The sequence below is a fragment of the Lemur catta genome, chromosome 15 (assembly GCF_020740605.2).
Source record: "Lemur catta isolate mLemCat1 chromosome 15, mLemCat1.pri, whole genome shotgun sequence".
Classification (NCBI taxonomy): domain Eukaryota; kingdom Metazoa; phylum Chordata; class Mammalia; order Primates; family Lemuridae; genus Lemur; species Lemur catta.
Window position 1 is genome coordinate 18188072 of NC_059142.1, and position 22167 is coordinate 18210238.

General features: G+C 37.5%; 1 protein-coding gene across 1 annotated transcript in view; it reads right to left on the reverse strand.

The window, feature by feature from the left end:
* EFCAB5 (EF-hand calcium binding domain 5) overlaps window positions 1–22167 on the reverse strand; it is a 121639-nt gene that overhangs the window by 43623 nt on the left and 55849 nt on the right. The window contains exon 8 of the mRNA XM_045526989.1: window positions 7519–7674. Coding sequence (XP_045382945.1) covers window positions 7519–7674 — 156 coding nt within the window. The remainder of the gene's footprint in view (window positions 1–7518; window positions 7675–22167) is intronic.

Genomic DNA, 22167 nt, shown 5'->3' on the forward strand with positions numbered 1-22167 from the left:
TGGGGGAACCACAGCTCTAAGATAAATAACTAGAATTGGAATTATTGGATTGTGTAATGTATGCATTTTCAACTTTAGTAGTTATTGCCAAATTGCTCCACAAAATGCCCATAACAATTTACATTCCCACCAGCACTGAGATTATCATTTCTCCATATCCACACCAAAATTGGATATTGTTTTTCCAATCTGATAGATAAGATGTTATCTTATTTTAATTTGCTTTTCCCTGATTATTAGTGAGACTTAATATGTTTTCATATAGGTGGGTTTCCTCTTCTGCGAATGGCTTTTTCTTATTATTTTCCCATTCTTCAGTTGAGAATAGTTGTCTATCTCTTATTAATTTTAAAAATTTTGATAATGATCATTCTGTTATCTACATAGCAAATATTTTTCCCAGTTTATCTTTTATATTTTAATTTAACTTTCGATGAGTTTAGCCATATCAATGCTATCCATTAATTTTGAGGTAGTCAAGTATATTAACCATTTCCTCTATGGTTTGCACCCATTTGGAATATTCTTTAGGAATAATTACCTATACTGAAGTCAGAAGGTTTGTGCTCTACATTTGCTTCTAAAATTTTTAAAATTTTGTTTTCCACATCTAGGTTTTTGATCAGATAGAACTCATTTTTCCTCATTAGCGAGGTTGGAATCTAATTTTATGTTGTTTCCCAATATGGAAAGCCAATTGCCCCCATATCATTTATTGATTAGCCCTTTTCTCAATGATTTATATTGCTACCTGTGTCATTTACTAAATTCCCACATACTGTCACATCTGATGCCAGGTCCAATATTCTGTTCCATTGATTCGTTTATCTATTCCAGCATCAAAGCCAAAGCCATTTTAATTAATATAACTTTATTTTAAAAATCAGGGAAAATCTCCCCAACTTGTTTTTCATTTATAATTGTTTTGGGTATATTTGGACTTTTATTTTTCCATCTAAATTTTTTCAACTAAACCTTTTAAAAAATGTATACCATATATACAGAAAAATGCACAAATCATAGGCATATGGTTTTATGAATTACAGAATATAAACACACACAGGAGCTGTTTCTCAAAGGAGAATAATAAACTTTAGTAGAGGGATGTGCTCCAAAACTCAAGGAATTTACAATTTGATTTTACCATTGCAACTTGCCACAGCATTCCAATGTGCCACATGCACTCCAAATACCAAAAGCTCTTCTGGGTAAATAATGCACAAGGTGAAGAAGAGTTTTTGCATGACTTAGAAAAGCCTGCAGAGCCTTTTCTTGCTCTGGGATGGATCCACTCTGGCAACTGATGGCTCAGTTAAAGCATAAAAGCAACACACACAAACCTGCTCAGTTAATTCTTAAAAGCAGCATACACAAATATGGCAAAAGTTGTTTCTAAAATGTAAAAATAATCCAGTAAGCATTGCACCTCTTTCTTAGTGGTAGGTGGAACAGGGTATGGCAATTTACCTTATACCTGGAACCACTGGACTGCTAAAAATTTTACCAAAGTAGTAAACCTTGAGTTTTTGTGGGGTTTATCTCCCATCCTCTGACATGCCTGTGTCTTACCAAGGCATCTAATGCCACTTCTGGCTCATCAAGTCCAGTCACCATGATGGACATCATGGACCTGTGTGATGTTCTGTGATATGTCAACATAACAAGGTCTTTGCATGCCAGATTATGATAGAGAAAAGGAGGGTTGCCTTAGCCTTAAGGCAAAGCAGGGAAAGTATACTGCTGTTTCTGACAGGTGAAATTAAACGTCTCTATTGGTCCTTGTAAACTGCCCTAGGAAAAGAGCATTTGCCAGACCAACAGTTGTGAATGAGAGGGCCATATCAATTTGGTTCAATAAAGTTTCCACACCCGGAAATGCCCTGCAAATAGAGTCACAGTAATCTACAAACATTCTTCAAGATGTATCCACCTTCTACACAGACAAAACAGAAGAATTAGAAAAGAATGTGATAGGATTACTTCCCCTGAATCCTTTATATATTTTCATATGTAATCTCTGTTTTTGTTTTTATTTGTTTGTTTTTTAGATTCTGGCAAACAGAGAAAGTTCAAGAGTTTCTGTTTGGTCCTTCCTACCATAAATGTCCTCATTTGAAGACTTCCTACCATAAATGTCCTCATTTGAAGAACAAATGTGAGGATTCTGTTATTGCTGAGTGTGTCCATTCCAATTAAACATTCAGGAACCAGAAATAACCATAGCTAAATCCACAGATTAACTGGGCCTGTGCTATAACTTTGGACCAAAATAGCATTTATTACTTGACATCCATAAATACTAACTTTAAACCAATGGTCCACTGGGGTGCTTTAGGATCCTAGAGAATTAGTGTTAACTTGGAGTCAGTGTCTGGTAATCCCTGAAAATCTGGGATATTTTCCATTTTCTCAATGCATATTCACCCTAATAAATGCCTACAGGCCCTCTGAGGAAAGGCTGGAGTAATATCTACAATATACGCTTGAGAAAGTCTTGTATAATTCTTTTCCAGGAGACTCAGCCTCCCCTTCAACCAAAGAGTTCTGGGTGTATAAACTGACTTAAGTCTGGAAACTGCATGAGAGACCAAGATTCTCCATTGTGGTGTCTCAACTCATGTTTCTCACTCCATAGTTAGTGCTTTTCTGCAAATATATCCAGTTAATAATATGGATATTAGACATAGAAGACATCCTATCTATTTAATTCCTAAGGAAACCATTCACGATCATCAAGACAATCCATGTGGACCAAAACATTCAGATGGCCACTTTAACTCCCACTGTTCATTAGGGTAATTCCAAGTATATATTCAGGAACTAAAGAAATAACCACAGTGTGAATCCTAGACAAACTGGACAAACTATTAAAATATGGCCTTGGTCCTTAGGGATTGAATCAAAATACCATATATCACTGCCATTTATGAGCACTAACTTTGATTGTGGACCTTGTCTCTGGCAAGTAAATGACATATGTCTTCTGTCACTCTGGATTCCAATCACTTCCCTTGAAATCAGTTTACTTCAAGGCCAGTGTCTCCCAACATCATCCCCAGGACAGCTATCATAGAAGTTTTAGTGATGCTGGTGTTCCCCTCATTAATTTCTTGAGTATTTCTCAAGGGAGTGTCATTTGAGCTATCTTGGGCTATGTGGTAGAAGTACTTATGTGCAGGCTACATAGGAGAAATCAATTTCATCAATCTTGAAAACCTTTAGATTTCTTCCTCTATAGTATGCCAAGAAGGTTCTGTCATCTCAATCTCATTGAATGTAGGCCATTTTTGAGTCAAAGTTTAACTTAATCTATGAGAGAAATTAAAACACGTACACTACAAGACTTATACATGAATGTTCTTAGCAGCCTCATTCACAATAGTTCCAAATTGGAAACAACCCAAATGTCCATTGATTTGTGGATTGATAAAAAAAGAAAAAGAAAAAATTGTGACCCCACCTACTGCAGCTGCTATCCTTCCTCTTTAGAGCCATATTGGATTCAAGACCTCTCTAAAGCTTGCAGTCTCTGAACTATACCCAGGAAATGAAGCATAAGGGTTTGCTGTTCTTAAATTTCATCCCAATCTACTTGGAATTTCCAAAAGTGTCTATAGTGTTGCCCTCAACCCCCAACCCTGACTGGGGCTCAGAGATAGCGGATCAGGCACTAACCCTGACTGAGGGACCCACACAACCTCTAACCTTTAGTCATATCCACTCCAACCTCCTCCTCCTATCAGCTGGTCACAATTTCCCAGTGATAGAAAAACTGCTCTGACGTCATATTTTACATTCTTCTTTACAAGTCTCTGTTCTTTCTCAAGAGCCCAGCATTTTCAATTCAAAGTCTTTCATTTTCAATTTAAAGGCTTTCAGGGCCACGTGCGGTGGCCATGCATGTAATCCTAGCACTCTTTGAGGCCAAGGCAGGAGGATCGCTTGAGGTCACGAGTTTGAGACCAGCCTGAGCAAGAGTGAGACCCTGTCTCTACTAAAAATAGAAAAACTTAGCCAGGCAACTAAAAATAGAAAGAAAAAATTAGCCAGATGTGGTGGTGTGTGCCTGTAGTCCCAAGCTACTCGGGAGGCTGAGGCAGGAGGATCACTTGAGCCCAGGAGTTCGAGGTTGCTGTGAGCTGGGCTGATGTCATGGCACTCTAGCCCAGGCAACAGAGTGAGACCCTGTCTAAAAAAAAAAAGGTTTTCAGAACTCTTGCCTCAGCTACTGGTTAGAAATACCCACTCAGAAACTCAATTAACTTCTTTATTCTAGACTCTATTTACCTTCCCTCTGAAGGGGTTAAAATATGCTATTCTAGCATATTGACTATTGTTAAAGACACTTGAAAAGCAACAGATGCAAGAAGATCACTTTGACCTTCATGCTGTTTCTTCAAAGCAGAAGATGAAATTCCCTTGTGAAAGACACTCTCTCTGTATTAGAAGGAAAGGCAACATCCTTATCTTCAAGGATGAGAAATTGAGACCAAAAGAATACTGTATAAACCTTGTTAGACTAACTCTTATCTTTTAAGCCTCCATGCATAATTTACTCACATCAACACAGTTTACTATTCTTTGTCCAATCCAGTATATAAGTAACTGACTCTGACTGCTCTGAGTCTTCATTTCCTTATGAGGGCTCCCATGCCATATAAAACTTATAAATTTGTATGCTTTTCTCCTGTTACTCTGTCTTATGTCAGTTTAATTCTCAAGCCCAGCTAGGACCCTAAGAGGATGGAGGTGGAGTTTTTCTGTCCTTATGCTTCCAAGATCAGCACATAACTGCTGCTTGAATGATGGAAAGAAAAGCAAAGAGCACAAACAAGCCTCAGTTATTAATAATTCCTCTAAATATTATCCCACTATGTTTGTTAAAGCATATGAGTTGGTGTTAAATTGGCCAACAGAGAACATCCTTCAGGCTTTTTACCGGGGAGTAAGATCTTGATGCTCATGTCACCCAATAGTTCTTACAAGCTCTGCTAAAAGCAGCAATATTCAAGAAGGACTGCCTGAAAGACATATAGACATTTCAGATTTTATAAAATATATTCCTAACTTTAGCCAAATTAACAGGGATCTGAGAACCTAGACTGCAATATATTAGTTCTTTTAAGAATTGCTTTTTCTGAATTGTAGGAAACTATCCTAAAAAAGTCATTGGACTTATTACAAGTCCATCAAAAAGGATGTTCACTTCATCACATAGGACCTCTTTAATGAGTACCTCCAGGAGAAACTCTTAACTATAATTTGAACCCGAAATTTCTGTATTTAGCACCAGTTTGTAATTATCTTATAAACATTGTCAATAGCATGTTTTGTCATGTTTCCCTTTTCACATTCATGGCTAAGAAGCTTAGATCCAAACTTGTAAACAACCCACAACCAATATTTAGGTCATTATGGTAGCATTTTTGAGATAGGGAAAAGATAGGCCCTGCTCAATAAAGAGTCATAAGACCTGAACCAAGGTTTCTGATAATAGATAAAATAAGAGATGGAGAATCTGGCCAAAATCAGCTAGGACCCAGATGACCACAAAAAGTGACCTCAGATTATCTTCACTGCTCATCATACCCTGCTTATAATGTATTAGCATACTAAAAGAAATTCCCACCAGGGCCATGACAGTTTACAAATGCCATGGCAACAGGAGTTGCCCTATATGGTTTAAAAGGGGGAGTTCTTGGTTCTGAGAATTCCCCACTCCTTTCTTAGAAATCTTATGAATAATTATCCTACTGCTTAACATAAATTTAAATAGGAGGTATAAAATGAACTATTCGACAGGGAGGCAGAGGCCAATAAGCTAGAACTGATGTTCCAGAAAGCTGACTCTGATCTGGACTACATTTAGTACAAGCTAGAATATGAAATCAAGACTAATCATCCTGATTCAGCAGACGAACTGTCACCACTGGCTGGAGAAGAGAAAACTGCAACAGAGCAATTAAAATCTCACATGCCAGACTTACGAAGAAATGGACTTGCAAAAATTTAGGAAGATGTCTCTTAACCCTTGATGACTAGAGGTGGGGGGCTGGTGAAGGAGTAGGAGGTTTGGCTTGAATGACTGGATAACAATACCTTTCATAATAGAGAAGAATATAAGAAGAAGGGCAGATATTATATGAATAAAGTTCGGCCAAAAGAATGATATGGGAATAAAGGAATTTAAATACACACACTTGCGCACACACACAGAGTCTTGTAATTTTAGGTGAGGAAGTCCTTTAACACTATTTTGCATCTGTTTTCCCTTTGTGTAGTAGGGTTCTGGCCTATTATAAAAGAATTTCAGCCGGGCACGGTGGCTCACACCTGTAATCCTAGCACTCTGGGAGGCTGAGGCGGGTGGATCATTTGAGCTCAGGAGTTTGAGACCAGCCTGAGCAAGAGCGAGACCCTGTCTCTACTAAAATAGAAAGAAATTATATGGCCAACTAAAAAATATACATAGAAAAAATTAGCAAGGCATGGTGGCGCATGCCTGTAATCTCAGCTACTTGGGAGGCTGAGGCAGGAGGATTGCTTGAGCCCAGGAGTTTGAGGTTGCTGTGAGCTAGGCTGACGCCACGGCACTCTAGCCTAGGCAACAGAGTGAAACTCTGTTTCAAAAAAAAAAAAAAAAAGAATTTCAGTCAGTCAATATGTGAATGAGCATGCGTTGGAAACTAAAGGGTAGGCAAAAAAAAAAAAAAAAAAAAAGTATAAAATGAGACCCCAGAAACTCAAAAGGTCTACTCTCTATTGCTGAGAGAGAGAGAGCTGCTGCCCTGTCTATGGGGTAGCCTCCTTTTTTTTTTTTCTTTCCTTTAATAAACTTGCTCTGTCAGCTCGCTCTTGAATTCTTTCCTGCTTGAAGCCAAGAACCTGCTTGGCCTTCAGGCCAGAGCCCCAGTTTGGGGCCTACTTTTTTGTATCATTTTGGGCTTTGTTCCCAGCTTCATTTAGTAGCCTCTCTCTTGTTTTTTTCTTCTTTTATTTTACTTTGTTGCAGTCTATCTGTTCTTGTGAGCTTCCTTAAATCCTTTCTGGAACATAGGCATACAAATAAGTAAATATAAGGTTCATAAACAAATATATTTCAGTACAGTTTGTATCATATTACAAGTCCATTTGGTATCCTGGCACACTATTGTTCTCCCAAATCCCATTCTTAGAAACACTTTTTGATATAAACTCTTCTTGTTTTTAAGAATCAGCATAATAAAAGTGGTAGGCTTTCTACTCCTAGCAACTCTTTTCTGTAGGGAGCCACCAACAATGAGAGTAAGAAAAAACTTAATTTAAAAGTTTAAAAACTGAGTTTAAAAAGTTAAATAAAAAAATTAAAAACTGAATTGTATTTTGTATGTTCTTTTCTCCCCTAGTAATCCATTTTCATTTTCATTCAGTCTACAACAGATTGAAAATTAAAAACATCATCAACAACCACCACCACCTAAAAATGGGTCCATCATAACAAATAGTTTGAGAAGCAATTCTGTGAGGGTCTGAACCTACCTTTCCACAGTCACAATGTAGGAAGAGTTCAGCAAACATCTTCCTCTGCATGTCAGTTTTTAGGACCTCCCGGAATTCATCTGCACAGTGGCAAAGGTGCTTAAGGAGTTTCTCAAACATTTCATTTTTAATGTCTGCAACATGTGAAGAGATATACTGCAGGGGAAAAAAAAGAGGGTAAATGATTGACTTAGAACCTTGCATTTACTTGGATTTTCCCAAGGATTCAGCCAATGTGCATGAAATGTATTGGCTGCAAAATGTTTCCATACCATTTACTTATCACTTAGATGAAGCATTTTCATGATAGTGCTACTCTATAGGCTGTGATGCAGAGAGAGGTAACCAATGAAGTTCCCAACACCCTACACCAATGGGACTGGATATTTTTGGAGCAATTTCCCTCTAGATCATATCAGCATTATATAGGGCAGACTTTCCCCACAGTATGAAATAGCAGAATTGCCTGTAAAATGTTGCCTGTAAATTAAAAGTTCTAAAAATCAAATGCAGTCTTTCTATTGGTATATGGTATAAAAGAGCATGTATGTTCTAAGACTGGCTGCATTTAATTATTGGAGTGTAAGGGATGGGGATTGTTGCGTGCTTTTTTTTTTTTTTTTTTTTGAGACAGAGTCTTGCTTTGTTGCCCGGGCTAGAGTGAGAGCCGTGGCGTCAGCCTAGCTCACAGCAACCTCAAACTCCTGGGCTTAAGCAATCGTACTGCCTCAGCCTCCCGAGTAGCTGGGACTACAGGCATGCACCACCATGCCCAGCTAATTTTTTTTCTATATATATTTTAGTTGGCCAGATAATTTTCCTTTCTATTTTTAGTAGAGACAGGGTCTCGCTCTTGCTCAGGCTGGTCTCGAACTTCTGACCTTGAGCGAACCACCTGCCTCGGCCTCCCAGAGTGCTAGGATTACAGGCGTGAGCCACCGCGCCTGGCCACATTGCGTGGCTTTTGTCTTTTGATATTGTGTTAAGGTATCCTTTGCCTGTGATTTTTTTTTTTTTTTTGAAAGTGTAGGGACTGAAAACATCTATATTCTTGGGCCATTTCTCTTGATCCCTGTTGAATAGATTCCCAGAAGTGGGATTGCTAGCTTAGAAGGTGAATGTACCTGTATTTTCTGTAGGTTTGACATGCAGCTTGTACCCTTTTGCACTCTCACCACTAATGTATATATGAGCAGCTATTTTTCCTCAGCCTCACCATCAATGTGTATTGGCATCTGGATTTTTGATAGGTCAGGAACAAATTACATTCTTTTTTTAAATTTTTTTTTTTAACGGGTCAGGGTCTCACTATGCTGCCAAGCTGGTCTTGGACTTCTGGACTCAAGCAATCCTCCCACCTCAGCCTCCTGAGTAGCTGGGACTACAGGCACCCACCACCATGCCTAGCTAAAAATCACATTCTTGATCTACACCTCACTGTAAGAGATAAAAAGTATCATGTGACAGAAATGCTCAAGCACTGCATGAGTTTCTGAGTGGAACTCTCTTGAAGTGTCAGCCCAGCTCACAACCAATGATTTCCTTCCCTACCCCAAGCACAGAGGTAGCCAAATTTATATTGCATGACCCCACTTCCATAGCCATAAATGATTGGATCAGAGGAGAAAGCTTAACCTACGTAAGGTCATTCAGATTCTCTCCACAGGAATTGGGGATTAGAATTGAGGAATGGCCAGTGATCTTTGAGTGGGGCTGGACTTGTGAATGTGTAGGGAAGGCAAAACTTCACCTCTACTCTCTTAGGGTCTTTGGCTGGGCCTGAGAATTAAATTAACATAAAATGGACTAATAGGATAAACACATAAAAATGTAATGTAAGTGTCATGTGACAGGGAACCCTCATAAGGAAATGAAGACCCAAAGAAGGGGCAAAATATACATGCTTTTATATTAAGTTGAACAAAGAGAGGCAATTGTGGAAAAGTAACCAAATTATGTAGGGAGGCTAAAAGGAAGATAAGAATTATTTTAACAAGTTCTGTTTGTACAGAATTCTCTTGTCTAAGACTCCCAGCTGAAGAATGTTTCCTTTCTCCTGGTAGAGGGAGGGCATCTTTCACAGGGAGATTTTAATCTCCTATTTTCAGGAAGGAAAGGGGAGATTAGAATGCCCTTCTTGTATCTGTTGTTTTTCAAGCTCCTTTAGCTCAAAGTAATCCTTATGCCAAAGTGGCATATTTGGGGTTAGTATATTCTGCCACCCTTCAAATGTAAATTTGAGAGTTGTTGGGACGGCCAGATTGCTCCATGTAAACCGAGGCTGCAGAGAAAGTCTGTTCATAGAGAGAGACAGATGAAATAGAAAGCAGAGAGAAACAGCTTGGTCCCTGTTCTGGTCTCTTCCTGAAGCCCTTGGATTATGCACATTTCATTTTTAGCTATATTAATTTAGGTTGGTTTCTGGTTCTTGTAATTAACATGTTTTAGCAATTCGCTGCTAAAGAATAGTCATTTGTTTAAAATGCAACATGTTTCTGGCATATTTCATTGATGCATAATTCTTGAAGGTGATATTTAATTTCCTCATCATCTAGGCAAATTTAGACTGTATTATTAAGAGACACATTTGGCTTCAATCCATGCTAATGAGTCATTAACCATTATTCAACTGGCTTAAAGATCAAAAGAGAAAAATTTACAGAAGAGCAAAAAAGCTTTCTAAATATTTGGTTGCCTTAGCTGCTTAAATCACCTGGTTGCCATTATTCTTGATGAATCAATGAGCGCAGCTAAGTTCTTCCCTGTGACCAGGGGAAGCAGAGTAGTGGAAGTGGTTAAGAACTCTTTCTGAAGCCTGAGTTCAAATTCCAGTTTCCATGTTCCTTCATTTGTGAAATGGGTACCATAGCAGTAGAATGTCATTGGGTCATCATGAGGGTCTTGTATATGTACCTGGAGTTTGGGTATTTCAGGTAATAAATTCTCTATAGCCATTGCTCTTGAGGCAGATAAGCAATTGGCCAAGAAAGTTTTCTTCATTGAATAAAGCAGTCCTCTCAGCTGACATACAACTTTGAAGGGAAAACCCAATGAGATCAATGATTCACAAAGCGTGATCCCTAAACCAACAGTATCAGCATCACCTGAGAACGTGAGAGAAATGCAAATATTTGAGCCCCAGATTTACTGAGTCAGAACCTCTGTAGGGGCCAGCAATCTGTGGTTCGACAAGCCCCTCAGGTGATTCTGATGCTCATTGAAGTTTGAGAACCACTGAACCAGGTGATGTGGAGTAACTGGTTCTAATTAGTCCAGTATCCTAAGATCCTGTTGTTTGATCCTTAGTGACTTTTTGCTTGAGTAGCATTTTTCTAAATTACTCATATGGTGCAATTATTGAATAATTGACATTTTCAGCAATATTATGGCTCAGTCCTCTAATGCTGAAAGAAAAAAAAATCACTGGTTAATGAGAAGAATCATCGTGTTTTATATTAAGCTAGTGGGAATTGACTTTAAAGCCACAAGTTTTCTGGCTGTGGGAATGCTATTGAATCAAGAATTAGTTAAAACCTTTCTCTGAGAGACACATCAACATTCCAGATTTATAGCCTATGGGTTTTCTGAGTTAGTATGTTCTGATTGTTCTGTACGTATAGGCTAGCTGGCATAAAGACTAACAATTGCCAATATCTGTACAGACCTTGTTTAAATAATTCTTGTCTTCTAGCTTCCTCACATAACTTAGTTGCTTTTTCACAATTTACTATTCTTTGCCCAATTCAGTATATAAGTGTTCAACTCTGTGTCTTCATTTCCTTATGAAGTCTCCTATGTCATGTAAAAATTGTGTTTTTCTCCTGTTGATCTGTCTCAGGTGAAATTAATTCTCAGGTCCAGCCAGGAAAAAAATCTAAAAGTGTAGAGGTAAAATTTTGCCTCCTCTACACACTCAACCATTCTCAATAGGGTCACAAGATAAATAACATATTAATATAAATGTGCATTACAGATAGCTGGGAATGGTGAACATAAGTGACAATATGAGTCAAGATTCTCATGCCTAGAGTAAGCAGAGCTGATAAGCAGGCCACACAGTGAATAGCCCTTTGTTTAATAGTCCTTGTCTGAGAAGCAACACTTTGTATTACTTTGGAGGTGAGTTAGGGCAGTGGTCCCCAACATTTTTGGCACCAGGGACCGGTTTCATGGAAGACAATTTTTCCACGGACTGGGGCGTTTGGGGGAGGCAGAGCTCAGGCAGTAAGGGATGAGTTGTTTCTTGGAATGAGTTGTCTTTGGAGGATCAAAGTGTTCTGAGAATTTAAAACAAACCTCATCTGCTCCTAAAACATATTTTTAAATACTTGACTTATAAAACAAAACAAAACAAAAATTCCCAAATAAGCCAGTACACTGTATATTTTAAACTGTTTCTGTCAATGTCTAAAGCATTGTTTTTAAGGTTCTTTTCAAAGTAAGGAAACAAGTTACAGCAGGTGAAGAAATTTAAAACTCATGACCACCAGATGAGTTTCCCACACGAAACCTGCCCTGTTGAAGTCTCATTTTTCTTTTGCTATGCATTCCTCAGCAGCAATGAATATAATAGTTTATAATGTTTGCATCTGTTCATTGCTTTGTAATTTTGTGTGTGTGTTCTTAATTTGTTTATATTGTGACCCTCCCCTTCCCAGATCCTACTCTGATCCCATCCAGTGTGTGTGTGTGCATGTGCATATCCTCCCCCTCCCGCACAGACAGGGACATAAATTCCTGCATATACCTACAGATGCACTCCCATACAACAATGCATTATTGTAATAGTCAACAAAGACATCATAACCTCTTCATTTATCCATCAGAAAACATAAGACTAGGAAAATGATAGGCATATAGAGGCATCTATGAGCATTAATTCTCTCCATTTCTCTTTTTCTCTATTTTGTCTATTAATTACTATTCAATGACTCAGTTTTCTCCAAACATACTCCATCCTGAGTGGTAATTACATTGCTTATTACAAATGATCAGAAGGGCAAGTGTATGCCATAGTATCTCCACTAGGTGGCACTTGTGTGTAATAGCTCGACATTAAACCCAACATTTATTTATTTATTTATTTATTTATTTATTTATTTATTTATTTATTTATTTATTTATTTATTTATTTGAGACAGAGTCTCCCTTTGTTGCCCAGGCTAGAGTGAGTGCCCTGGCGTCAGCCCAGCTCGCAGCAACCTCAAAATCCTGGGCTTCAGCGATCCTACTGCCTCAGCCTCCCGAGTAGCTGGGACCACAGGCATATGCCACCATGCCTGGTTAATTTTTTCTATACATATTTTTAGTTGGCCAGATAATTTCTTTCTATTTTTAGTACAGACGGGGTCTCGCTCTTGCCCAGGCTGGTCTCGAACTCCTGACCTCGAGTGATCCACCCACCTTGGCCTCCCAGAGTGCTAGGATTACAGGTGTGAGCCACTGCGCCCGGCAACCCCAACATTTATAATTACATTTTCTTTCAGTTTCATTACTTGAGTGCTGATAAAATAGTCTTAAAGCAAACCTCTTTAAAAGCAAGTGCTCCAAACACTACTTCTATGTCATTTAGGATGGTCCAATGAGTTGTTGATCAGATAATTAACAATTTTCAATAAATATTGCTCTATAAGAAATACTTTTTTGGCTCTGTCCAGGTAACAGCTCTTCTTTATAATGAAAGTGCCTGATTGAGTGCTGTTTGCATTTCAAAAAGAGAAGCTGGGAAATGTCAGGAAAACTAATACTAATAGCCCAAACCATCCATCAAAACAAAATTATGTATATAAAACACATATACACAATTAAAGGAAATGGTGTAAGAGTGATGTATTCCTAAGGTGTAAGAGTGATGTATTCCTAAGAAGATTTATATACACTCATTAGCGTTCTATATAATATCTTTGTAGATGGGGTTCTAACATAACTTTCCTCTCTCATTTCTCATCCTTCCCCAGTCACATGCCTCACATACTAGTCAAAAAAGATTATTTCCTATCATGTAGACTAACGATGCTGTTTCAGTATTTTATCTCTTTACATGCTATTCCTCTTCCTTTGTGGAAAGTCCTTTTTCTACATCTGTCCAGCTTCTTAAGACCCAGCTATGCAGATTGTCTGAGACATCTTGGCTCACCTACTCTACTGGTATTACTCCTCTGACATGCTGATATCTTCTAACATAATCTTCATTACAATAATTTGTAATTATTTGCCTGATTGTCTCCTCACTTACCTCTGTAACACCAAAACTTGGTATATACATTAAGAAGTGGCTACTATGGAGTTCAAAAAATTTAATTGTGTTCATTCAGAGTCACATTATTGCAAGATCAGGCTTAAGCCTGCTGTGGAGGATGGGAGTCAATTGCATCACATGAAAGATGAATTCACATTATCTTGGGGTGTTTCCTTATAGGGTCTCACAGTATATTTATGCTGAAACAAAATAGGGCCCAATCTCCTGCTACAGACTCTTTTAAGAATAGCATTTAGGTAAAATACAACTTAAACTAAGCTGAAAGAACAAAAACATTCTTAAAAATAACAATCATAATTTTAAAAAATTTAAATTAAATAGAAGACAATATGCCAAAGAGAAATCTGTACTCACATGTTCATTGCAGCATTATTCACAATAGCCAATATATGGAATCAACCTAAGTATCCATCAATGAATGGATGAATGGATAAAGAAAATGTGGTATATATATATACATAATGGACTACTACTTGGCCTTAAAAAAGAAGGTAATTCTGTTATTTGTGACAACATGGATAAACCTGGAGGACATTATGCTAAGTGAAATAAGCCAGGTACAGAAAGACAATACTGCATGATCTCACATATGTAGAATCTAAAAAAGTTGAACCTAAGAAGTAGAGAGTAGAATGGTGGTTAGGAGGGACTGGGGGTGGAGCGGGGGAGATGAGAAGATGTTGGTCAAAGGGTACAGAGTTTCAGAGAGACAGGAGAAATAAGTTTTTGACATATATTGCCCAGCAGGGTGATTACAGTTAATAATAATGTAAACTTCAAAATTGCTAAGAGAGTAAATTTCAAATATCTCACCACAAAAAAATAAGGCGATAAATATTTTATCTTGATTTAATCATTCTACATTTTATATATATCAAAACATCACATTGTACCACATATATATCATTATAATTTGTCAATTTAAAATATTAATAAAAACAAGACCAGGCATAGTAGTTTACTCCTGTAATTCTAGCACTCTGTGAGGCCAAGACAGAAGGATCGCTTGAGGTCAGGAGTTCGAGACCAGCCTGAGCAAGAGCGAGACCTCTGTCTCTACAAAAAAATAGAAAAATTAGCCAGGCATTGTGGTATGCACCCATAGTCCTAGCTACTCAGAAGGATAGTTTGAGCCCAGGAGTTTGAGGTTGCAGTGAGCTATGATGACACCACTGCACTTTAACTGGGGCAATAGAGAGACTCTGTCTCAAAAAAAACCCAAATAAATAAACTAAATAGAGGAGCTGAACAATAGAGGAGAAACAAAAGCTAAAACTGGGAATTAAAAGACTAATTTTAGGAATTCTCCAAAAATGTGTGAGGGAGGTTTATTCTAGAAACACAGGGACAGTTTGATATTCGGGAGTTTATTGATAAAATTCATTATATTAATAGATTAAATTAATATAATCATATGATTATTTCAATAAATAAAATAAGGCTTTGGAAAATATTCAAAATCAATTTTTGGTTTTTAAATGCACTCAGTTAAATTAAGCATAGAGGGAAACTCTTAAACTTGGTATTTATCAGAATATTCATCATAAACCAACAGCCAGACACTTGTTGAATAAATGAATGAATGAATAGATGGAATAAAAGAGAGCACAAAGCCAGACTGCCTTTGTTCCGGAGGCACTGTCCTCTTCTCCTCCTAACATCAGGAATCAGAAAAGTGACCAGAAAAGGACATGTCAAGCCTCTAAATTGGAGACTCAAAGTGAAAACGAACGGGTCTCAGCCTAGGAAGAGAGTCAAAAAAGCATCCATACCATAACAGAAAAAAATAGAAATTAGGGCAGAACAACCCAAGCACAAGGAATATGAAAAGAAATAACATAGGAACATGGCAACTATGCAAACATAACATAGGAAGGAAAAAAAAAGCAAATAACAGATGAAGTCAATCTAGAAGAAAATAGCTCAAGAAAAAAGTTTCTGAGAATACCTTCAGGCTATAGGACAGCTTAATAGGAACACAAATTCAATATAACAAGAACTCAAAGACAAGCTGATGAAGCGGCAGGATGAGATAAAAGGGCAGTGTTTAAGTGCGAGGAACCAAATTGAACATCAAAATTTAAAAGCACAAGCAACATAAAATGGAATTACTGACACAGAGAAAAGGTTCAGATCATCACATTGAATGCAGGTGAAAAAGACAAGGAAATTGATAAAATTAGAAAAAAACTAATAGATATGAAAAACAAATTTAATCCTACATAAGCATAATTGGTTTCCCAAATTTAGACAGTCCAAAAGTAGAATAGAAGATGTATTTAAAGACATAATATGAGAAAATGTCCCTGAAATGAAAAAAAAAATCTGAAAATCAAAAGAACACACCATAATCATGACATTTTTTAAACAAAATGTTCTATATACCAAGACACATTCTACTTAAACTCTCTAACTTTGAGGATGAACTTCAAGGCATGCAGGCTAACAAACCAAGTCACCTATAAGATGAGCAACAGGAAGATAAGGACTTTTTTTTCCCAGCATCACGTTAATAGAATATAGAACAATGCCTAAAATATGGTAAGCACTCATTAAAATATTTGTTGAATTAATGAATATGAACAGAGAAAAAAATAACGCTGACATCAGACTTCTCCACAACATACGGTACCAGAAAACAATTAAGCAATGTTTATATTGTTTTGAGATGAAAAGAAAATGTGGCCCAAGTACAGTATACTATCCAAGGTATGTTTAAGTATAAAGGCAATATGTAGACATTCTTAACATATAAGAACTCAGAAAATATAGTACTCATGCAACCTCCTTGAAAAAATTACAATAAATTCAGCAAATTAAGAGATGAATCAGTCCGGCCATGGTGGCTTACACCTGTAATACCAGCGCTTTGGCCAAAGTGGGAGGATCACTTGAGGCCAGGAGTTTGCGACCACCCTGGGCAACATAGCAAGATCCCATCTCTAGGCTGGGTGAGGTGGCTCACGCCTGTAATTTTAGCACTCTGGGAGCCGAGGCAGGAGGATTGCTTGAGCCCAGGAGTTTGAGGTTGCTATGAGCTAGGCTGACACCACAGCACGCCAGTCCGGGCAACAGAGCAAGACTCTGTCTCAAAATTAAAAAAAAAAAAAAGAAAGTTAAAAAGCTACCCACAGAATAGGAAAAAATATTTGCAAATAATGTATTTGATAAGAGATTGAATATATAAACAACTCTTATAACTGAATGATAGACAAATAATCCAATTTTAAAATGGTCAAAGGATCTGAATATTTTCCCAAAGAAGGTATGCAAATGACCAATAAGAACATGAAAAGACACTCAACATCATTTTAGCCATCAGGGAAATGCATTTCAAAACCACAGTGTGCTACCACTTCACACCCACAAGATAGCTATTAAAAAAAAAAAAAAGCAAAAGAGAATAACAAGTGTTGGCAAGGATGTGAAAGAACTGGAACCCTCATAAGCTGCTGGTGGGAATGTAAAATGCTGCAACCACTGTGGAAAACAATCTGGCAGTTCCTCAAAAGCTTAAATATTAAGTTATGATATGACCCAGCAATTCCACTTCTAGGTATATACCCAAGAGAATTGAAAACATATTCGTGTAAAAACTTATGCACAAATGTTCATAGCAGCACTATTCACGATAGCCAATAAGTGAAAACAACCCAAATGTGTCCATCAATAGATAAATAAATGGATTTATTAATGGATGGATAATTAAGTTACATCCATACAAAGGAATATTATTTGGCAATAAAAAGAAATGAAATACTGATACATGGTACAGATGAACTCTGAAAATATTATAAGTGCAAGAAGCCAAAAAAAAAACAAAGGAAAACACATTGTATAATTCCATTTATATGAAATGTCCAGAATAGGCAAGGCTACAGAGACAGAAAGTATAATAGATTAGTGGTTGCCTAGGGCTGGAGGTTTGGAGGGAAATAGGGAGTGACTGCTAATGGGCATAGGATTATTTGGAGGGTGAAAATGTTCTAAAATTGATTGTTTTTATGGTTGCACTACTCTGTAAATATACTAAAAACTATTTAATTGCACACTTTAAATGGGTGTAAGGTATGTGTAGCAGGTTGGATAATGGCCCTCAAAGATACCAGGTCCTTAATCCTTGAATCTGTAGATGCTACTTTGCATGGGAAAAGTCTTTGTAGATGTGACTAAATTGAGGATTTTGAGATGAGGAGATTATCCTGAATTATCCAGGTGGACCCTAAACACAATCACATATAATATATATCCTTTTAAGAGGGAGATTTCTCAGACAGAAGAGGAGGAGGGGCCATGTGGCCACAGAGAGGGAGACTGGTGATGCAGCCACAGATAAAGAATGCCAGCAGCCACCAGAAGCTGGAAGAGGCAAGGAGCGAACTCCCGCACAGACCCTGCTGAGGGAGTGCAGCCCTGCCAACACCTTCATTTTGGCCCAGTGATACTGACCTTAGATTTCTGGCCTTCAGAACTGTGAGAAAATAAATTTCTGTTGATTTAAGCCACCAAGTTTGTGGCAATTTGGTACAACAGCCATAGGAAAGAAATACAGGATGTGAATTATATATCAATAAAGCTGCTACCAAAAAGTTTTAATATCTCTACAATTATTGTACATTTTTTGTTCATTCATCATCTCTTATTTCTAATATATTTTTATATATTCCATTACAATGTGCTATAAGCTCATAAAGCTTAAGACAGTCCTATTATCTTCATTAATTTTTAAATTTTAAAATACAAAATTTTAACATGTACAGATATAAAAATAGTCTTGGTCCCACTAAATGATTTTTTAATCTTGAAATCTCAGGGTTTTTTTGTTTACTTGTATATTTCATTTATCTGCTATTCCTTTAACAATTCTTTTAATTTCATTTTTTTGTCACTTTATATCAGGTGCTTTGCTTATAAAGTGCATAGAGGATAGCTTTTTTTTTTCAATTAGCGAAAACCATGAATCATTAGATGGACTTATGATTTAATAACAGATTTTGAGGGGTAGTGACAAGAGGGAAAAATACTATTTTATCAAATGATGCATCTTGATTTCAGAAATGCAAAAAGAAAGCTATTCATCTTGAAAGTGGGGCAGTATGATCATTTAGACTTTTTTTAGGCCAGGCGCGGTGGCTCATGCCTGTAATCCTAGCAGTCTGGGAGGCTGAGGCAGGTGGATCCTTTGAGCTCAGGAGTTCGAAACCAGCCTGAGCAAGAGCGAGACCCCCGTCTCTATTAAAAATAGAAAGAAATTATATGGACAAATATATATGTGTGTATATATATATATATATGTTAAGTTTATATATATATGTGTGTGTGCATATATGTATATATATATATAAAGTTAGCTAGGCATGGTGGCGCATGCCTGTAGTCCCAGCTACTTGGGAGGCTGAGGCAGAAAGATTGCTTAAGCCCAGGAGTTTGAGGTTGCTGTGAGCTAGGCTGAAGCCATGGCACTCTAGCCTGTGCAACAGAGTAAGACTTTGTCTCAAAAAAAAAAAAAAAAAAGAATTAGACTTTTTTTAGAAGTCTTCAATCACATGGAAGAATAGAAAGAGTTACATTTTAATGTGACATGGCTAGAGAAGACCTCTCTGTAAATTGGTAAGAACTGAGAGTTCATTTTTACATTATTCTGATAATAGTTATCTTAATTAAAAAAATTATTACAATGATGTTACTTTGGCAATTTATGGGTAAAATAGGGTCTCTGCTCAAATCGAACAAGGTTAAGAAGTCACACCAGGATTTATCTTTTCATTTCAGCCTGACTGATTTTTTTTTTTTTTTTTTTTTTTTTTGAGACAGAGTCTTGCTCTGTTGCCCAGACTGGAGTGCAGTGGCAATCATAGCTCACTGTAACCTCCTACTCCTGGGCTCAAGCAATCCTCTCACCTCAGCCTTTGGAGTAGCTAGGACTACCTAGGACTAGAGGCACACGATACCACACCCAGCTAATTTTCAAATTTTTTGTAGAGACAGGATCTGGCTATGTTGCCCAGGCTGGTCTCAAACTGCTGGGCTTGAGTGATCCTCCCACCTCAGCCTTCCAAAATGCATGGGATTACAAGTGTGAGCCACTGCACCCAGCCAAAATATACACATTCTTGAGAAAATTTATGCCATAGAGAACACTCTTCTTTCCATAAAAATGGAATTTACTTGGACACTAAAAAAATCTCATTCAAATTTTATAAAATGTTTTACTTTTTATCTTCCATTGGAAAGAAGGAAAATAATGTAGAAAAATTTTATTTGGAAAATTAGCTACTTATAAAAGAAAAGTTTGTTCAATAATCAGAGTGGTAGGTTTTGCTAGCCATTTTAGGGGGAAAATTAAGTTAGATTCTTATCTATTATTTATCGAAATAGTTTTCAAGTTAATTTTAAAAAGAGCTAGAAAAAACAGGTGAATATTTAGCTGATTTTGGAAAGAAGAGAGAGAAACTTCTAAGCTCAGGAGCAATGGAAAAGAGCTCCAGAAAAAAATCTATAGGTTTGTTTGCAGAGAAATTAACAAAAATTGGCTAGGTGCAGTGGCTCACACCTGTAATCCTAGCACTTAGGGAGGCCGAAGTGGGAGGATCACTTGAGGCCAGGAGTTTGAGACCAGCTTAGGCAATATAGTAAGACTCACCCTCCAACCCCTTCCCATCTCTACAAAAAATACAAAAAATTAGCTGGGCATGGTGATGTACACCTGGGGTCCCAGCTACTGGAAGGCTGAGGCAGGAGGATTTCTTGAATCTAGGCGTTGGAAGTTGCAGTGAGCTATGATGATGCCATTGCACTCCAGCCCGGGGAATAGAGCAAGACTCTGTCTCAAAATAAAATAAAATAAAAATGAACAAAAATTTCTGTAAATTAGAAACCATCTTTAAAAATTTTTAAGCAATTGAAGAAACCTGAAAAAGATATGCAATTTGTGATCATAAATGATAATGTCTAATATATAGTGAACATTTACAATTTCATAAGAAAAAATAAACATCAATAGGTAAGATGGGGCCAGGCTTGGTGGCTCAAGCCTGTAATCCTAGCACTCTGGGAGGCTGAGGTGCGAGGATCACTAGAGGTTAGGAGTTCGAGACCAGCCTGAGCAAGAGTGAGACCCCCCCCTGTCTCTACTAAAAAATAGAAAGAAATTATCTGGACAACTAAAAATATATATAAAAAATTAGCCGGGCATGGTGGCACATGCCTGTAGTCCCAGCGACTCGGGAGCCTGAGGCAGGAGGATTGCTTAAGCCCAGGAGTTTGAGGTTGCTGTGAGCTAGGCTGACGCCATGGCACTCCAGCCAGGGCAAAAGAGCGAGACTCTGTCTCAAAAAAAAAAAAAATAGGTAAGGTGGACAAAGGATATGAATGGATAATTTACATAAGAAGACATTTTTAAATTACACAGAAAAATCTTTAACCTCACTGTAAATCAAAAAGACACAAGTTAAAAAACAAAATGCCATCAAATTGCAGAGGTTTCTTATGCTCAATAATGCCTACGGTTGGTGAAAATATGGTGCTTTGAGAGCTCTCACACATGGCTGGCAGGAGAATAAATCAGTACAATTAAGAGCACAATTTGACAACAGATACCAAAACCTCAAATGTTTATTCTTTCACATATTTATTCCATTTCTGGGACTCTGTTCTAAGGAAATTACTGGCGCTGTGTATAGTCAGCTCAGGCTGCCATAACAAAATACCATAGACTGGATGACTTAAACAACAGCGATTTATTTTCTCACAGTTCTGGAGGCTGGAAAGCCCAAATCGAGGTGCCAGCAGAGTCAGTGTCTGGTGAGGGCTGTTAAAAATTATAGCAGGCTGTTGTTTTGGACTAAGCTTCTACACTAGGCCCCAACAGAAGGACTAAAAATCAAAATGAAGTCACCCAGGCTGAGGTTCCATATCACTAAACTAAAACTAAGCTGTTATTTGACCTTCTGAGAAATCAGGAGAGAGAGAACAGCCAATTTCTCAAACAGGCCAGCTTCAATCTTTAATCAGCATGATAATGAAGTTCCCTCAGTTTGAATCCTTAACCTGAAGCAACCTGAGGTTAACCAATCAGTTATTGTCCTATTGTTCTGTCTCCTTTCTACCTTACAAGGGAAGTAACTCTGAAATGACCAGTCCACTTTTGGTTCTTTGTTTCTGCTTTCTTCAGTCCTTCTCTGTCTATAAAACCAACCTCTTCTGCTCATCTCATGTGAGCACTTATTCTATTTTATGAAATGAAATGTTGCCTGATTCTAGAATCTCAAATAAAGTCAATTGAGATCTTCAAACTAAATTTGTTGTAATTTTGTCTTTTGACAGATCTCTCTCCTTAGGTTACAGATGGCTGCCTTCTGGCTGTGTCCTCACACAGCCTTTCCTTAGTG